Here is a 20,057-nt window from a genome sequence, read left to right on the forward strand (position 1 = left end):
TTTGACCTATTGCATAATGGAGGTCACATACCATTGCCTGCACTCAGCGTCACTGTTGTGAGTACGCCAACAGACTCTGCAACCTTTCTTCTTTCTGCCCTTCTAGGATTTTAGCTGCCTACACTCAAGATAAGCCCTGGCACAGTGTAGCTATGCAACTCAGGATCATACTGCTATGAAAAAATCTAAATTGTGAGAATAGGCTGTGACAAGCAAGCCTGGAGTCACTGCTCCTCACCACAGAAGATACATTCAAGCTCAGACCCATGCCTATGATCCTTGCCTGGGTTATGCTGTGAATATGCTTCTGCCCATCCTTACACCTTATGGATGCCGACCTTGTCTTGCTGATTGAGCTTGTTGACTCCCTGTTGACTTGCATGGCAGACTGTGAACCACTATTAGAATCCAGATACCATCAGCAGACCTGCCATGCTCACATGTCCAAGTCTTATGCCTTTGTTGATGTGGTTCCTGTCCTGCCAACTTGGTTGCTTCCCCCAGCTCCTGACTCACTATTCATACTCTTGCTGCTCCCTGCCACCAAGTCCTGCCTGAAGTATAATACCTTTTGCAGAAAGACCTGCAGTATTCAAGGGGTGGAAAACTTACCCAGCAGTTTGTGGGTAGACTGATCCAACAGTTAATTATCCTTCCTTAAAAATATGTGGCTTTTTGCAGTCTGAGTTTGTCTAGCTTCAGCTTCCAACCTTTACAATCTCATTATGCTTTTTTCTGCTCAATTAAAGAGCCATCTACCATCAAAAATCTCTCCTTATGGCCGGCATTTACAGAGTATGTGATCAAGTTACTTCTCTAGTTTCTCTAAGCTTCATTAGCCTCACACTATGAGGCAGGGCTTCCAGATTCGCCTGAATCCTTTTTAATGTGTTGGTATCCCCTCTCCAAATGGGGCCTCCAGATTTGGACGTGGTGTTCCTGAAATGGTGCCCCCAAAGCTGAGCAGGAGTGCCATCTTCTCACTCCTCTTTGCTGTTTTTAGGCACTCAAAAACTGCTCCCTTTAGCTGTCACTTTTCTCAGGATGCCAGTGCAGCTCCAAAATTTCCACATGTAACACCACAAACATTAAGTTCAAAATGAAAGTAAGGTCTGCCTTGGAGGTGGGAGCCAATTTTCTGCCAAATCTGCTTTCAGACTTCCTACTAAGCAGCAATGGGATATGGGCAAATGAGATAGTTTGAGCTATCATACCTGAGCCCTCCTGGATCTCTTGGAACTGATCTAACTCTTCCATGTTTGATGAACTCTGATCTTCTTCTGAGTATGATCGGTTGGCATCACCCTGTAACACACAAATCAAGAAAATAGGAACTCAAACAGAAAAGGCCACTTTTTCTTGTATTTCATTGTTGCCAATCTTCCTTGCCAGTCATGCATTACCATGACCACCAGGGAGTCCAGCATGACCTGTGATGGCTGAGACACTGCATTCTTGCTTTAGGAGGTGGAAAGGACCCACTGTAGCTGGTGTAGCATGAGATGGAAATTGTGAATTCCCTTCTGGACAGTTTCTCTCTTTCACTACAAGGATTAATACTGTCATCTGTTTTTTTAAAGAAGCCCACCCTGAACTTAAGAAGGAGAACAGCAGAGGTGTGATACTTTGGGAGTCCTTCACTCCAGTACTTGCCAAATATCTCAGAGGTCCCTTTTAAGCACCTCTCCTCCTTCTCTCCATGGGATTAGCATTGTTGATGACTTACCTCAGCCTGAAACCCCTCCACGAGGATGGCCACTAGCAGATTGAAGAGCACGTAATTGCCAAATGTCATAAGAGCCACAAAGTAAAGGGATGCCCATGGTGACGTGGAGGCCATGCCATTATAGAGCACAACATTCCAGTCCTCCTGGGTTAATATCTGCAACCAGGAGCAGAAATTATGTTAACATGAAGGAAGAACACAAAGAGGATTCCCAAAAAGGACACTGGAAGCATACACTTTAGAGCACATTAGGCCTTTTAACCTCCCCATAATCACACAGCTACTGCCCATTGCTATTGCCCAGTATACTGATACTGCCCCAGTAATGCTAGCTGAGCAAAAACAAACAAGAACAAATATGAGGGCAGCCATGTTACGGGTGAGTTTTAAACACAGGTTTTGTTGCTCCAACAGAACTGACCTTTGCAAACTTCCTATTAGGAAGGAAGGAGCCTCTCTGTCTGAGAGACACCAGTCACTAAGTTACAATATACAATTGCCCTTCCTTTGATGTCGCATACTAAAGCCTTCAGTGCCATCAGAAATTAAGGAATAATCCACAATGAGAAAAAAAACCTCATGATCCTGGTGATTGCTTTTTCCACCCATGAAAAACAAAGTAAGCTCACCTGGAAGACAGTGACAATGGCCCACAGCAGGGAGTCAAAATTTTTCCGATCAGGAACTGTATCACCTGTATCCGTCCTCAGGCTGAACTTGCAACCAAAGATGTGCATTCCCAAGATACTGTTGGGACAGGAATAGGAATTGGTGCCAAATTTAAATATCTCTGCCATCACAATCAACTTGTCCGAGTGACACTCCATGGCAATTAATCATAGAATTATTTGAGATGGAACAGACCCTTAAAGGCCATCTAGTCCAAATCCCCGGCAATGAACAGGGACATCTACAGCTGATCAGATTGCTCAGAGCCCCTCTAATCTGACCTTGGATGTCTCCAGGGATGGGGCATCCACCACCTCTCTAGGCAACATGTCCCAGTGCTTCACCAACATTATAAAAAAACGTTTTTTCCTCATATCCAATCTAAATCTGCCATTTTTTAGTTTGAAAGCAATTGCCCTTGTCCTATCCCAACAGACCTTGCTAAAGAGTCTATCTCATTCTTTCTTATAGGCCCTTCTTTCTTACGTAGCACACAGGTATTAGAACAACACAAACAGACCACTGGGACTTATCCATAAAGAAGGAGCTAGGTTGTGTTGCAACCCTATAGTTTATCACAAAACCTCACTTCATATCTGCACCGCCTCAGAGCCCATTTAACGCCTTCAGACCTGCTTTCTCCATCATTCTCATTTGTCTTCATCTCCCTACTAGTGCATCCATAAAGTCCACTGACAGATTTTCTTGGGTGCTTCCTCTAACCCTTCTGCCAATCAGCTTACAGGCTGAGGTCTTCCTACGGATACTAGTGATTGCCAAGAGACATCACCTGTCCTGCAATGGGACATTACGTTCAGCACACATATTTGGTGGCAGCATTTCTCCACCTCACCATAACAAGTCTTCAGCTACTGAAACCAATTTAGAAGAGCAAGAGCCTCAACCTCTTGAGCAAATGTCTGCCAATGCTCCCCAAGCCTAGAGCCATAGACAAGATGAGCCACGCGCTCACACACTGATGTTCACAGCAAAATGAACTGTGCAGTGCCTCCTCAAAACACTGCAAGGCAACTGCCTCCTCACCTGAAAATGAAGATGAAAAGCATGAGAAGCATGCAGAAGGTGGCTACGTTGTCCATAGTCTTCATCAGCACCACGAGCTGGCGGCGCAATGCAGGCATGAAACGTACCAATTTCAGCACACGCAGGAGACGGAATGTCCTCAGCACTGAGAGGCCCCCATCCGACTGACCAATGATCTCCCAGATGCTATGGCCAAGAAAGGCCCAGGGAGCAAGAGGAACAAAATGAAGAAGAAGTGAACAAACAGCAGGGAGAGAATAACAATTCTGATCCAAGTTATCAGCTCGGCATTGGCAGCATGTGCATGCAGGTCAGAGGGAAAATTTGTTTGAACAACATATAATTAGAAATATATACTACAGGTTTGCACTTATGTGTAGAAAGCGGCATTTCTACTTTCTCGAATGAGGGAAGGATTTCAGAACTAAGACCCAGCAAGACAGGTCCTTCCACCACACATTAAACTTCTGTAATATCCTTCATTTATGTAGTCTGGGAGATATTTTGCAACCAATATTTGTTGTGGACTTGCAACACAATCATGATGGCTTCCATCCAACATAAGTAAAAGTGAGGGACAGAAGCACTCAGAATTGTCAAAAGTATTGGGAATACAGTCTCTCAATCCTTTGCCTTATGTATCAGCTCATGCCCTTATTTTTCTGTTAAAGCTTCTAACTTTTTTTTTTGAAAAGGCACATGAAAACATGCAAACTTTGTGGTGCTCTCTACTATATGTATTTCAGTTGATACCCAAGACCCCTTATCACCTGATGATGACGATGATACTGTCAAAGATATTGTAGGGGTTGCGAAGGTAATCAAACAGACCAAAAGCAGCAAGTTTCAGGATCATCTCCAAGGCAAACATGCTTGTAAAGACAACGTTGCTGATCTCCAAGATGTTGGTCAGTTCCTCTGGCTGGGGAGAAGGCAAATTCAGAGTCAGAACTGAAAGAGCCCTGAAACTGTGGTAAATAAAATGCCACCATTCCCATTCCCAGGGGACAGGCTCGGTAGTGAATTGTGAAGAGCCATGAGTAAGATAGAAGTGAGGCTGGGCAGAGTCACCTTTCTGTTCCAATTCTTTCCCACATTTACTACCCTCATCACAGATATTATGTCCCTAACAAATTAGTTTGCAGCAGTTAGGGAACTATGCAGCCATTCACATGAACCAACTTCTTCCACATCCTATTCTAAGCCCTGATTAAAGGCTGTGTCACTGTGTGAAAAGAACTCTGGTATTTTTAAAGCAGGGCAAAAGTGGCTGATCTGTAGTTGGTCTCTTCCATCAAAGCTTTCTGCATATGTGGCACATTTATTTTTTTTTAAATTTTTTTTAAATAGTTGAATGTCAGAACACAGTTTCCCATTCTCCTCTAAACCTCACTGTCCCTTTTCCACTGTTTTTTTCCTTTTCCTTCCTCATCTTCTCTCCCCTAGCTCCCCATTAAATCCTTGGTATGTATTAGTTTCCTGGTCTTGTTTCAATAATTACCAAAGTGAATATCAAACTGTATGAGTAAGAGCAAGGCCCACAGTGCTAACACCTACCTATAAGGGATAGGAACAGCAAGACAAAATGAGGAAAAGAGAGAGTGTAAGAGGAGAAAAACGGATGTACATGATAGAAATCTTCAGAGATGACACAAAATTACTGTGTTGAAAAAAGAGAAAGGAAAAGAAAAAACAAACCAAAACAAAAACACATAACCTGTCCCTACCCCTACCCCAGGCATTTTCTTCTGATGGATCTCTGACACTTCTTTCAGCCCTTGTGAAACATTCTCCTCCAGCAGAGAATGATGTGTTTGTGCATAAGGGAGAAGAGTGTTTTAATGACTCCATCAGTGAAACAAGTCTGAGCAAATTAAATTACTCCTTCTTTTGTTTTCTGAATTAATGACTTTTTCTTCACCGTGTGCAGCCCTGGAAACTTCACTGACAAGTTCAGCAAAGGTTCTACAGCGTTTCCTCAGCAATGGTGAAATACTGTTTTAGGAGACAGAGTCTGCATCGATGCCATTCAAGAGGGACGCCACGTTGTTGCTGTCCTGCTGTGTGAAATAAAGGCATTCCCTATGCTGAATTTGGGATAGAAAAAGCACCTCTCAGCAAAAGCTGAGGTCTGAACTCCTCCTGAGAGCTCCTCTGGTCCGATTTTCCATGTTTACCTTGGGGCAGGTCTTGCACAGCCCATAGAAGGTTACATATTTGATGTTAACCTACAATGCCACTGAACCCAAGATCCATGCCTCTGTGGTAGCGAACAGAAGTCTCTCTCTGTTTTGTTATCATAAAATCATAGAATCATTAAGGTTGGAAAGACCATTAAGATCATCTAGTCCTACTATCAACCTGTGCCTGGGACTGCTTTAGACCATGTCACTAAGTCCAACATCTACACTTCTCCATGCTAAAATCGTGGCCAAAGACTGATCTCCTTCTTCACAGTGGTCTGAGCTATGCCTGGACATCAGGACACTGTTTTAATCATCACCTTCTGGTTTTGGGTCAGAACCTCCCCCAAAATATGGAGATTGCTCAGGGAGGACCCCCCAGAACCCTAAATCTCTCTGTTCTTCTCCCATACGAATAAATAGATTGGAAAGTGCTTCTCACAGTGATATTGTGTCTACCCTGCATCCATTGGTAATTTCATGCACTCTTCAGTGCAGATTTAATTGAAATATTCCATTTCTTTAAAAAAAAAAAAAAAAGAAAAAGAAAAAAAAAAAAGGAGATAGCTCAATTTATACCCATAATTACATTTGAATAACAAAACCATCATGAAAATGAAGAAGAGAGGAAGGGAGATAAGAATGATGAGAGAGGAAGAATGAACAAGTGCGCAAGGGAAGGGAGAGATGAAGATCACTTTACCGAGAGCCAGGCAGTAATGACACCAGCTGGGAACATGAGGCCCATATGCTAAGCAGAGATGCCAATTTCAGCCTGATTATGTCGGTGAGAATGAGGAATGCGAAAAAGCAACAGGCTACAATGGTGGATTATCCTTCTCTGCTGTCCATGCTTTCTCTCCTGTGCTGTCGTAGGGAGCAATTGATGTTTGAAAAGCCATGCTTGCATCTCACTTACGGAAAAGGTCACCTGTTCTCCCGTCTCTCCTTCCCTCCCTGACATCTGTTTCTCTAGTCAAGTCTCCACCTGTTAATCTTTCTTCTAATGGGCTATCAATCAGACCCAGAAAAGCATCCTTCCTAGATAGAGGCGCAGGAAGAACAGGGCAGGAAAAGAAAGGAAAGAGAGACACAGGCAGCAAAAAGAAACTACAAAATGAGAAGGAAAAAAATAGCATAATGGGCTCCAAAAAGAAGGAAAGAAGACGCTGTTAAAAACAAAGTAGGAAAGTAATACCAGCTAGGGAGGGAAGAGCAACACAAAAGAAAGGCACTCAGGAAAAAGAAGGGAAAAAGTGAGAAGAGCCAGCTGGAGAGGCACAAGGCAACACACACACAGGCGACAGGCAGATCCTGCACTGCAGCCATTTCTAGAGATAGAGATAAATAGGCAGAGTGAAAAAGCCATCAGCTAGGAGCTGGGGCTGCGTTCTGCGCAGGTATGCTTTCACATCTAGGTCAGCATGGTCAAGAATGACAGTGGATGCTGCTGAAGTGGGAGACTCTGGACAGAGAAATGTGAACTTGATGAAGAGGGCAAGTGGACAGGAAAAAACAGGAGAAAAATGTCATTATCTGACAGCAGCCAGAAAGGTGTACATTATGGGAAAGGCTGAGAACATGCAGACCACCCTGCAAGAGTTTATTCTACCCAGGAATAAATTGGCAACTGTCCTAAAAACAAAAGAGTAATTGATGTGATCTATGTAATCCAGCCCTACCAAACTCCACCTGCATGTCACCGCCTTTGAGAACATGAGAGAGAAAAATACATACACAGATCTCCCCATTCTGTCCATTTCTGATGATGAGAAGAGTCACATAAATCAGCTATGAAACATACCGGCTAGCTTTTACTTTCCCTATCACCACCCCACAACCAGATAGAATTTCATAATATTTTGTTATTCCCTAGTTTTACAAGACTGAAGTGATGTGGCTTCATCCAGCACCCTGGAGAGACTGTTCCGTCATTTACTAAATGTCAGCATGATGAGCTGGCTTGGACACTTGCTGAATGTTTCTGACAAGCAGCAAATAGCAAAAAGAGAAGCAATAAGTGTAAAATATGAAGTAGTGGATCCAATAAATGCTGGTATAAAGGGAAATCATGCAGGCTAAAGGATATGAAGGTGTCAGTACATGAGGCTGGTTTAACTGGAAAACAAGTGATAGTTTCCTGATCCACACCTCATAAAGTATTGCTCTGATGCACAAAGGAATACTGGAAGTTGACACAACAGGAGGGAAATCAAGTTTCTCTGTAATTGTCTTAATGGCTACTAATGGCAAAGATGTGCAAGTCCAACAGGCTTAAAGAAATATATGAGAAAGGAGCCTGAGACATACAGCTGGGAACAGCCTTTCATCCTTGTGCTGAATAAGGAGAAAAGCGAGCTGCACCAGATCCTCTGAGAATACCAACAAAAATTAAGGCTATTTAAAGGATCCTTCTGGACAGTCACAAGCAGCTAATGTCTTGATTTTCTACACCAGATTTTAAAAAGCAATTCTTCCGAGCAGAAGCAGATCTGAAGAACTGCAAAAAGTATCTCAAGCAGGACTATGCTTGAAATGATGGATTTTTGCCTGTGCCATGTCCCAGCAATATCTGACGACCTAATACTAAGGGTATTGTATGTTATAATGCACACTGATGGATTTGTATAAACTAATCTGTTTACAAGTGATAACTTGTGATAAGCTTAAGGATTAAGAATGAGTCATAGCAATGCAGTTTGTTGATTTCCCTCACAAGAAATGTATAAGGAGATAGGAAGGTGCCTTGGCCACACAAGCAGAATGACAGAAAAGACTTGATGGATGAGCCCAATTTTAAGGTGATTTGGATGCTGAGGTTAAGTTTCCTGGCATAAAACAAACAGACAAAGCAAAACAAACAAAAACAACCACCAGACCAAGCCAAAACAAAACAGAGTAAAAGCACTCTGTAAATATATATATATAAAAAAACTGTAACAGAATTGCAGAATGGTGGAAGTTGCAAGACACTTCTAGAGGTCGTCTGGTTCAAACATCCCTCACTCAAAACAAACAAACAGATAATTCCAATTTGTATTCTTCTTTCTGCTGATCAAGGCTCAGGAATCAAAAGTTAGATGTGCACATTGGCTCAGTCCTCAAGACACCTGTGTTTCTGATCCTGACCCCTCTGCCCAGCTCCTGCAGTCTCCCCCATTAACCTGGTGGTTTGTGGATCACAGAATCATTGGGATGGAAGGGACCTCAGTGTCCACCCAGTTCCACCCACCAGCTCTCTAGGCTGCCCAGGGCCGCATCCAACCTGGCCTTGAACCTCCAGGGATGGGGCACCCACAGCTCTCTGGGCAGCCTGTACCACTGCCTCACCACCCTCTGAGTAGAGAATTTCTTCCTAACATCTGACCTCAATCTCCCTCTTTTAGTTTAAAGCCATTCCCCCTTGTCCTATCACTATCTGCCCATTCAAGAAGTCCAAAAAGTTGGTCCCCCCCCTTGCTTATGAGCTGTTTTCAAGTACTGGAAGGACGTTCTTCATCGCTGGGCCACCTCATCTGTATAGTCCGTGAACAACCAGAGCAACACAAAGCTGATGAACCAGACCACTCAAACCTACAATACTTTCACACATCCTCTTTCCCAGACAGGTGTGTCCCTAGCAAGAGTCTGGGACTGTGATCTCTTATGCACCAGAAAGTCTAAGCTTGAAGGGTCTTTATTTCCATTAGTTCTCATCTGGGGGAGATTCACATGATAAAGTAGCTGAAGCAACAAAAACCACTTCAGCCATAGGATGGTGACAAGCTGCAAATCACAGATCTCTATAAGCAGAGGGGTTTTGCTGAATATTTTTCTGTGAAAATATATTTTTCTATGAAAGAAAGCAACAGGAAAAAAGAGAACAGAAGGAAGGAAAAGGAGGCAGTGAAGCATCAGATTGAGATATACCAACAGCAGTGCTTGAGAAACATGGAAGAGCAAAGGGAAATATGTACATGCTTATGTGGTTTTGAGGTAACTTCTGACAGAAAAAGACCTGGAATTCATGTCAGAAGCTAAATATTCTTTTTAAAATAATCTTGTGCTAGGTAAACAGAACTCAATGCACACATTTTAAATAAAGAGCTGCACCACATTTTTCAGTTACGATCAATACAGTCAACTTTTTTTTTAATACTAGAAGCAGCCCACAGGACTGTGAGCTCTTCCTAGATACTTCTAGATAAAAAGTGATAGCATAATCTTAAGGATGTGTCATTAATAACCTGCAACCAGAAACCATGAGGCTGCAGGCAGATCCTGCGCTGCCGAGGGCTGTACAAACACAGCAGAGGTGGCCCAGAAGAGCTTAAATCTGCACACACAATAGTCAGAGTGAATTCTCTACCTCCGGTTCAAATATTCTTCAGCTGAACTCTTATATCTTGCTATCTCCAATAACACTAAATGAACAGTGCCTCTCTCTGCTTGGTGCCTGCATCTTCAAAACATCAGTGGGCAGTTTTCACATTGTGCTAGGCTTCAACCCTTAGTCATCTCTCTGCTACGTGATAAATACATGGCTCTTTTTTATCTGTTTTCATGAATCAGCCTCTCCGGTCTCTTCTTCATTCCCCTTCTCTGAGCTTCCAAAAGTATTTTTCTGTACCGGGGCATCCCGAGCAGTTTTGCAGTCTGTGATCAAATTAAGATTTCCCATCCTTGTATCAGAAATCAGCTGAGTTTTCTAAAATGGTCTAATGCTTGCAGTGTGGGTGGGATCCAGGCATCTGAGGCTTCAAATAGTGGCTCAGCCCCTGCGTTGCCTCAAACAGGGAAATTCATATACTCTGGGGCTCAGGATATTGAACTAGATGATCTTAGAGGTCTTTTCCAACCTTTATGATTCTATGATTCCATGGTATCTCCACCCTGATAGAGAACAGGGAAAGTCTAAGTGCCTGCTTAAACCACTCTCACTGTCTGTTTCTTTGCTTCCTAAGATTGTATTTGTGGCTAAAATTTGCCTTGGCTGCAAAATTCCCTGATGCAGTTAGCATCTCTGCTGTGGGCAAATCTCTTATTTCTTGTGATCTTGGCAGACAAGTGGGGTCAATCATGGCCACAATTAGACCAGCAGCACGGATTTGAAGGACAGATGTATATCTGTCCTTTAACTCAACGTGCAATAGAACTGTCAGCCAGCAATGCAGATGCAAGGCCATGGGTACACTTAATACCCTCTCAAGCTTGCTCTGTACATCACAGGATAGACATAGCTTCTGTTTCCCAGCTATAAAATGAGGGCACACCATCCTTCTCCATCTCACAAGTCTGTCATTACGATAAAGTGCACTGCTGACTCAGAGATGCCTGCAAACTATTGGCATGAAAAGCAGAACTGTCATCACACGTGCTATCTATGCCTTGACTTATCTATCACTTCTTGCTGTCAGAGTAAAGGAAAGGCTCAAGCCATATGAGCCCCCAAAATGACTGGAGGTGGGAGGTGGTGCCTTCTTGTGCAGTTAGACAGTGCTCAGGCATCCCTTAATTAAGCTGGAAGGGCTAGCAAGCTGATGGATTTGAATTGAGATGCTGGTGAAGTGCCTGTGACATCCCGAGAGAGCACATTAAATTAACCAAATAGACTAAGGATTCAGTAAGCTAATGAAGAGAGAAATGAGAGAGAGAGATGAGGAAGATGGAAGAGGCAAGGGTGAAGGAGAGAGAAGCAGATGGAGAGAAAAGACAGAGAGAAAAAGAAAAATAGAGGGATAGAAGTAAGAAGGGAGAAGGAAAAAAAGAGAGAATGAAAGAAACTGGGAAGAAAACGCTCGGAGACAGTGAAAGTGATTAGGTGCAGGGATAGGCAGGAAAAGATCCTGCTATGTCCTGAGGTACAAATTACTCAGTCTCTATCTCTAGCAGATTTTGCTGCTGCTTGGCCAGACCTTAACCCCAAGCATGACCCTCTGTCTCCCAATGTCCATTCTGCACAACCTACCTGCTCGTGGTGCTCAATGCCCATGCTGATAGTGTTCACAAGGATCGCGATCATGATCCCACGGTTGAAGTACTTGCTGTCCACGATCCCTCGAAGCTTCACCCTAACTTCCCGCCACATGTCACTACAGAGCTTCATCTTCCCACCTTCTTCCACTTCTTCTTCCTCTTTCTCCAGCACTGAGGCACTCTGGTCACCTCTGCAGCCTTCTCCCTCTGCTTCACTGTCTCCTCCATCTTCCTGGTCTGAGTCAGCGCTGTCCAGGACAGACAGCCTTCGGGATGTGTCATGTTCCCCCCTATGGCATCGGGGGCAGTTGGTGAGATCAGAGGTTGCTGTCACAGCAATGGGCTGGACCAAGCCTTGAGGAGGGCAGTCAAGAGGATTGTGCTGTTGGCAAATTCCTGGGGAGATAAATGATTGCGCTTAAAGGAGAAAGCTTTGTTCCCTCCAAAAAAATGCATCCAAGCTGGGTATGTTTTTGGCTTCTAGTTATTTAGACTCTGTAACTGGGCTTTTTTAGCTGTAAGGATGACTAAACACTGGCAAATCATCTCAAGGGCAGCAATAAAAGCCACTGCCGCTGGGTGTTTTACACTGACTGGCTTTGTCACCAGAAGGCATGGTACTGCTCATCTGCCAGTGATTAGGCTCAGTGGGGGTTCATGAAGAACTGTTTTGTCTGATGCAGGAATCATAGCCAGAGATTTAGATATTTAAATTAAGTGAGAACTGAGGGAAAAATTATCAAGAGGGCTGCAATTGGCCTAAACAGTTGCAAGTGGGGTCCAAGAGTCCACGTGCTGAACTCAACTCTCTAAGTGAGGGACACTATGTTAGCAAAGTATTTCAAGAAGCCAGAAAAACCAATATGAGAACGGTTCCTCCTGATAGTCAGTGCACTCTGAATGAGAACAATTTGCTGACTTCAGTGAGAAAACCAAGTTCCTCAAACCTCCAGTTGTTCCTGGAAGATCAAACAGACACTGGAGGGATTAATCAATTAATTCATTAACTGCAGAAACCTTCTTCCTAGCAGGTAAAGAAAATGAAAGACTGAGCATGCAAGACTAGTTGAAGGAAAATCCATCTTTTCGCTTGTTAACTGAGAGAATTTCTTACGATAGGTATCAGCAGGCAGTTAATACTAACTCTATAATACCATTTTTACAGTCACTTTTCAGGCCAGGAATCCAATTTAAATGGTATCTCATGTCTAATTTTACACAACAGGATGTGCTCCCATCAAGAGAAATTGTCTCCATTGCCCTAGCGCATCAAACTGACTTCAGTAATGCTCTTCTCCCTTGGCTCAGGGGACATTACTGCAATTCTACTGCCTTTACTTCTCACCTGTAAACTCACTTTTGGAGGAGAGCTCTGGGAGACATGCTGTGTCACTCAGTACAATCCTTAGTCACACTCCTTCATACTCCCCTAATACATCTCTCTCCCTGGCTGTGATCATTCTGCTGCCCTTCCAGACCTGGAGCCCTTTCCAAGCCTCAGTCAGTGCCTTTAATGTTGTCCATTATGGTTTCAGGTCTGTGTTTCCAGCATTTCTGATTGATCATCTGTTTCCATTCCCACTCTTGCTGGTCAATCCCATCTTACTGGTCTGGTGCACTACCCATGACCTCAAGCTCAATTATCAGCATTAATTCTAACTCTATGCTTTGTAGACCAAAGTCCTTTGGAAATACAGCAGATGGAGATGCTCCCAGTTACACACCCATTTCCACTATTGACATTTTCAGATTTACCCGTGCAATCCTTACTGTAGTGCCTCTGTTTTTTCCTGTTGGCACCTCGTTGGGCATCACTCGGCTCCACGTGGCCCTGGCGCCGGCTCTGTATGCTGTTGTACAGCCCAAGGGTGCGGCGTTTGGCTTTGCGCATGATGTGGCAGACATACTGGAAGATCTCCTCATAGCAGTCTCCGGGCTCCATGTAGCTGGCAACGGTGCTGGAGGAGAGGTACCGGGCCCGCTGCTCCTGCATAAGCTGGTGCTCCCGCTGCTTGGTTTCTGAGAACTGTGTGGCAATGACCACCAGACACAGATTGATCATGAAGAAGGAGCCCACCTAGGAGCAATGGAGAAAGAGTGACAGGTAATGTTAGTGTGAAGAAGAACATGTAGGAGGAGGAAAGAAGGGAGAGGCAAGGCAGGAGAACAGGAACAAGAGCTAACACCAGTCTGTTATAGAGATGGGATTTCAGAGGGAGTCAGGACTGGCAGAGCTTGGTCTTGAGAGATCCCTCAGTGTCACTTCCATGCAGAATTTAGATCTCTGAACTGAAATTCAGCAAACAGAAGCCCAATTTTTGGCTCTTCTGATGGGCTTTAGGAACTTCCACAAGTCGCTTAGAACTTACCTACAATGCATTTGATGAAAATTGGGCTTATTCTTTCCCTCTCCTTTGTGTTAAACAGAAGGTGGGAGATGGAGGATTGTATTGGCTTGCTTTCTCCTCTGCTTACTTTTTTAGTACTGGAAAAATCATGTGTTGTCATTTATTGCTTTGAGCTCTTGGAAGACATGTCAGTGTTCTCGAGAATTTTATTTATTTCTGTTATTTACGCCTTAATTCACTATACAGGGAGATTAACTTTGCTGAAATGAATGAGCTCTTGAAACCAGAGAAGTTTGCAAAAACTAATGATTTTGAGAAGGACACCAAACAGTCTGTCAAAACAATACTTCCTTCCTCGATTTCTATTCTTCTGAATCTTTTGTTACCAGGCATGTATTTTCTATTATTTTATTTGTCTTCCAGTCTTTTTCAGTTTTCCATTTACTGCACAAAAACAACCACAGCCCACTCCCCAGTTTCTCAGAAATAAAAAGCCCAAGATCTTGTTCTCCCCATGAAAGCCAAAAGTCTACTAGGCTTACTTTATACACTGGCAAGTTCCCCTTTAACTTTCTTTGCCTCAGTTTTCCTAGCTGAAAAACTGAGACAGTTCTTGGTGCTGAGAGATCTGGAAGTGAATATCTCTCTCTCCATGTTGTGTATTATGAAATTACAGATTAATCTCCACTAGGAAATCTTTCCACTGCACTCAAATGCGATGATGCTGTGATTGGTGGCTACTCCCCGCAGAGCTGTAAGTAGCAATATGGCATTGAGAAAATGTAGGGTGTGATTTCTGAACAAAGATCACACACCTGCATTGCTCTGATATGGGCCTTGTGGGGCAGCTCCTAGGAGGAGAGGCACCTCCGCCTGGGGATTTCTGCATTCTCTGGATCAGGTGTCTCTTCCAAGGGACATCTTTGCACTGTGTTTTTCCTATATGACTTGCCCAGGACCCAGCTTCATCTCCATGTCTCTCCTTTCCAAGCAGACAGCTCAGACTCAGAGCTGGATCCAGTCCTGCCTCTATCTTTCGACATGTGCTCTCCTTCATACAACACAGTGAAGGGGAGAGGACAAGAAAGTTGGGTGATATGAAGATCCCAACTCTCAAGCATGGAAAAAGTGGTGTGTTTTATTTTTTCCTGAAAGCACCCCAGCAAATTTTACCAACCCATGAAGCCTACCCCTCAGTGTATAGACTTTGCCACTCTACCCACAAACCTGTGCCTTTGGAAATCTTTTTCTCTTGCACACAGGTGCCCAGCCACTCTAGCTGGAGGCTCAATACCTTGGCTCTTCATATTTCAAAGAGGAGACATCTCTGCTAGAATCTGAATAAACCTTTCAAATATGAAGCCCTTATAACCAGATTCAGAATAAGGACGATAAATCAGTTCAAAATAATGGTCTTTTTTTTTATTCTCCTCCTCTCAGCACCTTTCAAAGTTGCTCTAATTCTGTTCCCCTTCATCACTGAGCCTTTCTCAGTAATGAAGCTTATTTTCCCTTCAGCTTCAGAGCATAGCCTTGAAAAGGAAAACAGCACCTCATTCTGATCCCTTCTCTTTCCCCCATGGATTCCTGTAGTCCATGATCTCTTGCACGTTTTCACTGATGAGGGTGTAACTGGGAATGTGAATCCTCCTCCATTGTGCTCTCCTGCCCTCTTCTCCCTCAGCACTACATGACCCTCTCACAGGCTTCTCTCTTCTGTTATCTCCTCGGGCTTACTCTGAGTAAAGCAGAGTTGGTTTGGGAGTTGGATGCTCGCTATGCATTTCTGAAATGCAAATTGTGACACTCCTGGTCACAATTTTGCATCTTCTTTGCATCTTCCAGCACCTCCAGAAAAAGAACAGCCAATTAAAGTTTGCAACACCTTCTCTCTAGGTGACATGCAGAGAAGCCAAGTGCAACAAGATGCCCTCAGCAGGATCATGATGTAAGCCTGAGGTTGAATCCTGAGAGGGGTTCAGGTTTATATCGCCAAGCCCTGTCCTCTCAGGAACTGTTTACTGTGATCTCCCACTGATATCAGGAAAGGGGAGGAGTGCGAGGACTGATTATGGCAACGAGCCCCCATTCCTTGAACCTCCTAGCAAGAAACATCAGACACCAAGTAACAGAGATTGCTTGATCCTTAAGATGACAAGCAAATCTACAAACCCAATGTTCTACTGAGCTTGACTCTGCCTCCAATTTAGCAGAAGGGCAGGAAAGGTCCCAGATGGATTGTAATTGAGTGATCCATCTCAGCTGGCTGAGCAAAGAGATCACTAGTGTCTGACATGGAGTCAGACACAGTGTCTGACAGAACCAGGAGACCATTGATTCAAAGCCCCACACAGTCATCTGGTTCAGCTCTGACACCAAATCATACGTTGATTGAGCTGATCTTGGCTTTGTTCAGTCCGAGGCTTGATCCCTGTCTCTGCAGTATTAAGTAAGAATTGACTGGTGTTAGAGATGCTAACTTACTTGCCCATTATTTTTATTGCTTACTGCTGAATAATCAGGTTGTCTTCTGAAGCCCACACATGTAAGCACTTCAAGGAGGCCGGAGTATCGCTATGTGGATGAGAACCTAAGAAAAGCCTGTAGTTCAGAAGCAATGCTAGTGGGCAAGTAATGGAGCAGTGACACACAGAACACTGGTCCTCAAGGATGAAGACTGAAATGGATAATTGACGCAAGAAAGGAAAGTAAGCCTTCCTTGATGTCAGCTCCCTGGAATCCAGCAAGACCAGGAGGTTATTTCCCAAATACACAAATGTATTTACCAGACTGTTCTGCAAGGCCCTTCTGAGTGCCAGGGTCAGCTGGTGCTCTTGTCTTCAGGGACTACATCAATGCAGGAGTCCTAGAAAATGATGTGAATATACCCAGGTGGTGGAGCTTTCTTTCTGCCTGATGTGCTTAACAGGTAGTGCCCTTATGCAGATGTTAGAAGGTGTATCTGTGAGGAAGGCAGAAGTCACCAATGAAAGCATAGCTCTAAGGAGGAGGCTGAGGAGATCCGGCCCCAGAAGAATGAGTTTGAGCTAAGGCTAAGCCTTATGTGGAAAAGGAAAGAGTCAAGACTTGAACTATAGCTGCCAGAGCAATCCTGTTTAGAGAGCAAAGCCTCTCAACTGTGGAGAAGGAGGGCAGGATGAAGGCCACAAGGACTGTGCTTCAGAAGACTTGAAGAGGGAATGTCATTGCTATAAGACAGCTTGGAGGAGAAATGACACCAGGAGATAGCAAGTTCACATTGTGGTTTTGCTAAGTGCTGTAACAGCATATGGGAAACATGGCATTATATGTGAAATAAAAGTAACAGAAATGCTAAATCTTTTCTTGGTGTAACTCCACCAAAGACGAAGGAAATATCCTACCTAGCATAAAGCTCCTATGTTCTGAGTGTTTGATGGAAATAAACCTACATGGCTTCTGCAAATGAGGAGGGCGTGTCTAGAAATGTCAATGACACTCCACAGTAAAATCTCAGGTGGAGTGTTTAATTGAGGGTTTTCAGCTGCCTGCAAATTCAGAGACAAAGTTTGAGTCACTGGGAATACACATGAGCTGAGCCAACACTAAAGGATGCTCCTGTTTCCAATCCAAAAATATGCCATCAGAATTTATGTACTTTGGAGGTGGGGCCAGAGGGCGCAGTTTTTGAAACTGGCCATCAGGAGACAGACATGCCCATCTCAAAGGTCAAACACTGGCTCTGGGAGAGATGGCATGGGAGGCTGGGAGTGAATTCGGCGCTGAACTACATGTTACAGAAATATAGGTATCCTGGCCATGCTGCTCAAAGCAAAAAAGAAATAAAGTAGGTCCTAAATCTTAGTTGTGTAGTTGGAGATCTGAAGAAACTATAAGGGAAATAATTGTTTTCTGGATTCACAAAAAGCAGTGGATGTTTGGTTTGGCTCTGGGAATAGAGCTGGGGAGAGCTCCCCACCCATCCTGCGCAATCATGTTTCCAGATTGTCCTCATTGGGACTCCACAGACTCAAAGTAAAAGCAGCATTCTTCAAGGCACATTTCACCTTTGCTGTCCTGGCTCATGCTTCAACCCAAGGGAACAGGTGACCTTTCTGTTTTTCTCTTGTCTTTTCCTTGTGATAGTAGAAGATCAGGAGGTGGGGAGAAACAGGGGATACCATGAAGATTCAGCTTTTTCGTAAGGCCTTCAGCCTCGGTGGACCAGCAGATTTCTGCTTGTGTCACTCCCCATACATACAGTCTACAGAATTTCTCCCAGAAACTTCTAAAGTTTGTTTGCTCTCAAATAATGACATACCAGTCCAAATTTAAACTAGATCCTATGCCACATAAGTCTGTTAATGTTATTGGCAACTGCTTATAAATATCTGTTTCTAGGAGATCATGACTATGTAGGACAAATAGTAGACGAAGAAAAAATCTGAGCCAGGTCCATTCAACAGTCCGTCTAAGAGCATGTAGGCTTTGGAGATACACACTGAGGTCTTTACTGGTGAAGTGACCTAGAACTGAATTGCATTTACTATGTACATTTTAAACTTCCCACAATACATCCTGAGTTCTTCCTTTCTACTTTTGACTTTGGTCCCCATATAGGAAAATTGAAAGTATCAAGTGCAAGTCTTCATAAATACGGGAAATTCTTCCTTGTTAGAAACATGGCATTCCTCCCAAGGAAATCTATTTGCACATGGGAAGAGGCCTGAGGAAGGGAAAAGGCAATGGTATTTGTCAGCTCTCCTTCCATGCACAAACAACAAATCTCCTTACAATAAAACAGCCACCTTCACCCTTCACATGTATAAATCCACAGTGCTCACAAACTGCTTATGAAGTTCTCATCACTGATACACCACTCTCCTTCCGTCTCCATCAGCCACAAATGATCTCACACAGCTAGTTTATGTTGGACTGATGTCACTTTGGGAACAGCAGCTCCTTCTTGTTCATAGTGAGGAAGTAATTCAGCATGACAGACCCAAAATCTGACAAAATCTGAATTTGAGACCCTGAATCTGAAGAATCCAGGTGCTGCCAGAAGCCATAAAACAGGAATGAGGAATGAACTCTTGAGGAATGACTCAAGAGCTTCAAATACATAAAAGAAGAAATTGGAATAGAGATGAAGAAATGGTTTTCTCTACTTTTGGGTCTACTGTTTTAAGAGATGTGTTGGATGAGCACATTATCCTACACTGGTGTTGATTTTCAATCCTGAGCATATTTCTTTGAGTGAATAGGAAGAACCTGGGTCACAAGTACATGATTCTGCCATATAATCTTGGTTAGAAACCTCAAGCTGGATTCCTGAGGTTCCAAGAAGAAATCCAGATAGCCAGTTTCTGTGTTGACCTAATATCTGACTTTTGTAGGCTCTTAGCTTGCAATGCTGAGACACAGCAAGTATTATACTTACAATTATCAGCAAGATAAAGTAGATAAAATTGTAGAATGAATGGGCATCCATCACATAGTACATGATCTCCACCCACCCTTCCAGTGTGATCACCTGCAAAATCAAGAAACAAAAAGAGAATCAGGAGGGAAATGGGCATCCGGAGTTCATTTCTCAGTATACACAGGCAGATACTGGCAAGGCTGTTGTATTCCAAGGAAGGTGAGAAACAAAAAGTCCTTTCAAGGAGGCCAAATTTCCATTCCAGGAAATCAGCATGGTACTGCTTGGTGACACTGGCATACTGTCAAAGCCTGTGAGATCATGCTAGTCCACAGCAGGAATATTTCATTAAAATAGTTCATTTCCCTGGATCACAGCAGGGGAAAACCCACAGCAAGTTTTTGTGTCCCTTGTACTGGACACTGAGTACAGCAGGTGGAAAATAAAAAGGGCAAGGATTTTAGCTCCCATCTGCAATGAGTGCTGGTAATTAAAAAAAAAAAAAAAAAAAAGACTCCTTTGCTATAGTGATCTGTATGAAAACAGGTACACATCAACCTGAAAGGCATAGCCCATTTCAGTGCCTGGAACAACTCTACATCCCTACCTGTCTTCAGGAACACTTTGTGGTGAGCACTTGTTCTCACTTGCCAAAATAGTTGCAATGCCCCTTTCTCTCTGCAGCTGCATCACACCCTGTAGAAACCATCATGGGAACAAAGAAAGACTGG

At 43.5% G+C, this 20,057-nt stretch overlaps 1 protein-coding gene across 7 annotated transcripts in view; it reads right to left on the bottom strand.

The window, feature by feature from the left end:
- The window catches only part of CACNA1I (calcium voltage-gated channel subunit alpha1 I), a 157,467-nt gene that overhangs the window by 29,308 nt on the left and 108,102 nt on the right, over nucleotides 1–20,057 (bottom strand). For 5 of the 7 annotated variants that reach the window (XM_048928777.1, XM_048928787.1, XM_048928733.1 and 2 more), the window contains exons 8-15: nucleotides 19,345–19,437; nucleotides 13,333–13,654; nucleotides 11,570–11,973; nucleotides 4,210–4,361; nucleotides 3,440–3,625; nucleotides 2,356–2,473; nucleotides 1,727–1,882; nucleotides 1,215–1,305 (exon numbers count right to left, since the gene is read on the bottom strand). In XM_048928777.1, the coding sequence (XP_048784734.1) occupies nucleotides 1,215–1,305; nucleotides 1,727–1,882; nucleotides 2,356–2,473; nucleotides 3,440–3,625; nucleotides 4,210–4,361; nucleotides 11,570–11,973; nucleotides 13,333–13,654; nucleotides 19,345–19,437 (1,522 nt within the window). The remainder of the gene's footprint in view (nucleotides 1–1,214; nucleotides 1,306–1,726; nucleotides 1,883–2,355; nucleotides 2,474–3,439; nucleotides 3,626–4,209; nucleotides 4,362–11,569; nucleotides 11,974–13,332; nucleotides 13,655–19,344; nucleotides 19,438–20,057) is intronic. The other 2 variants (XM_048928798.1, XM_048928766.1) reach the window with 1 other exon arrangement.

Source organism: Lagopus muta, chromosome 1 (genome assembly GCF_023343835.1).
Source record: "Lagopus muta isolate bLagMut1 chromosome 1, bLagMut1 primary, whole genome shotgun sequence".
Classification (NCBI taxonomy): Eukaryota; Metazoa; Chordata; class Aves; order Galliformes; family Phasianidae; genus Lagopus; species Lagopus muta.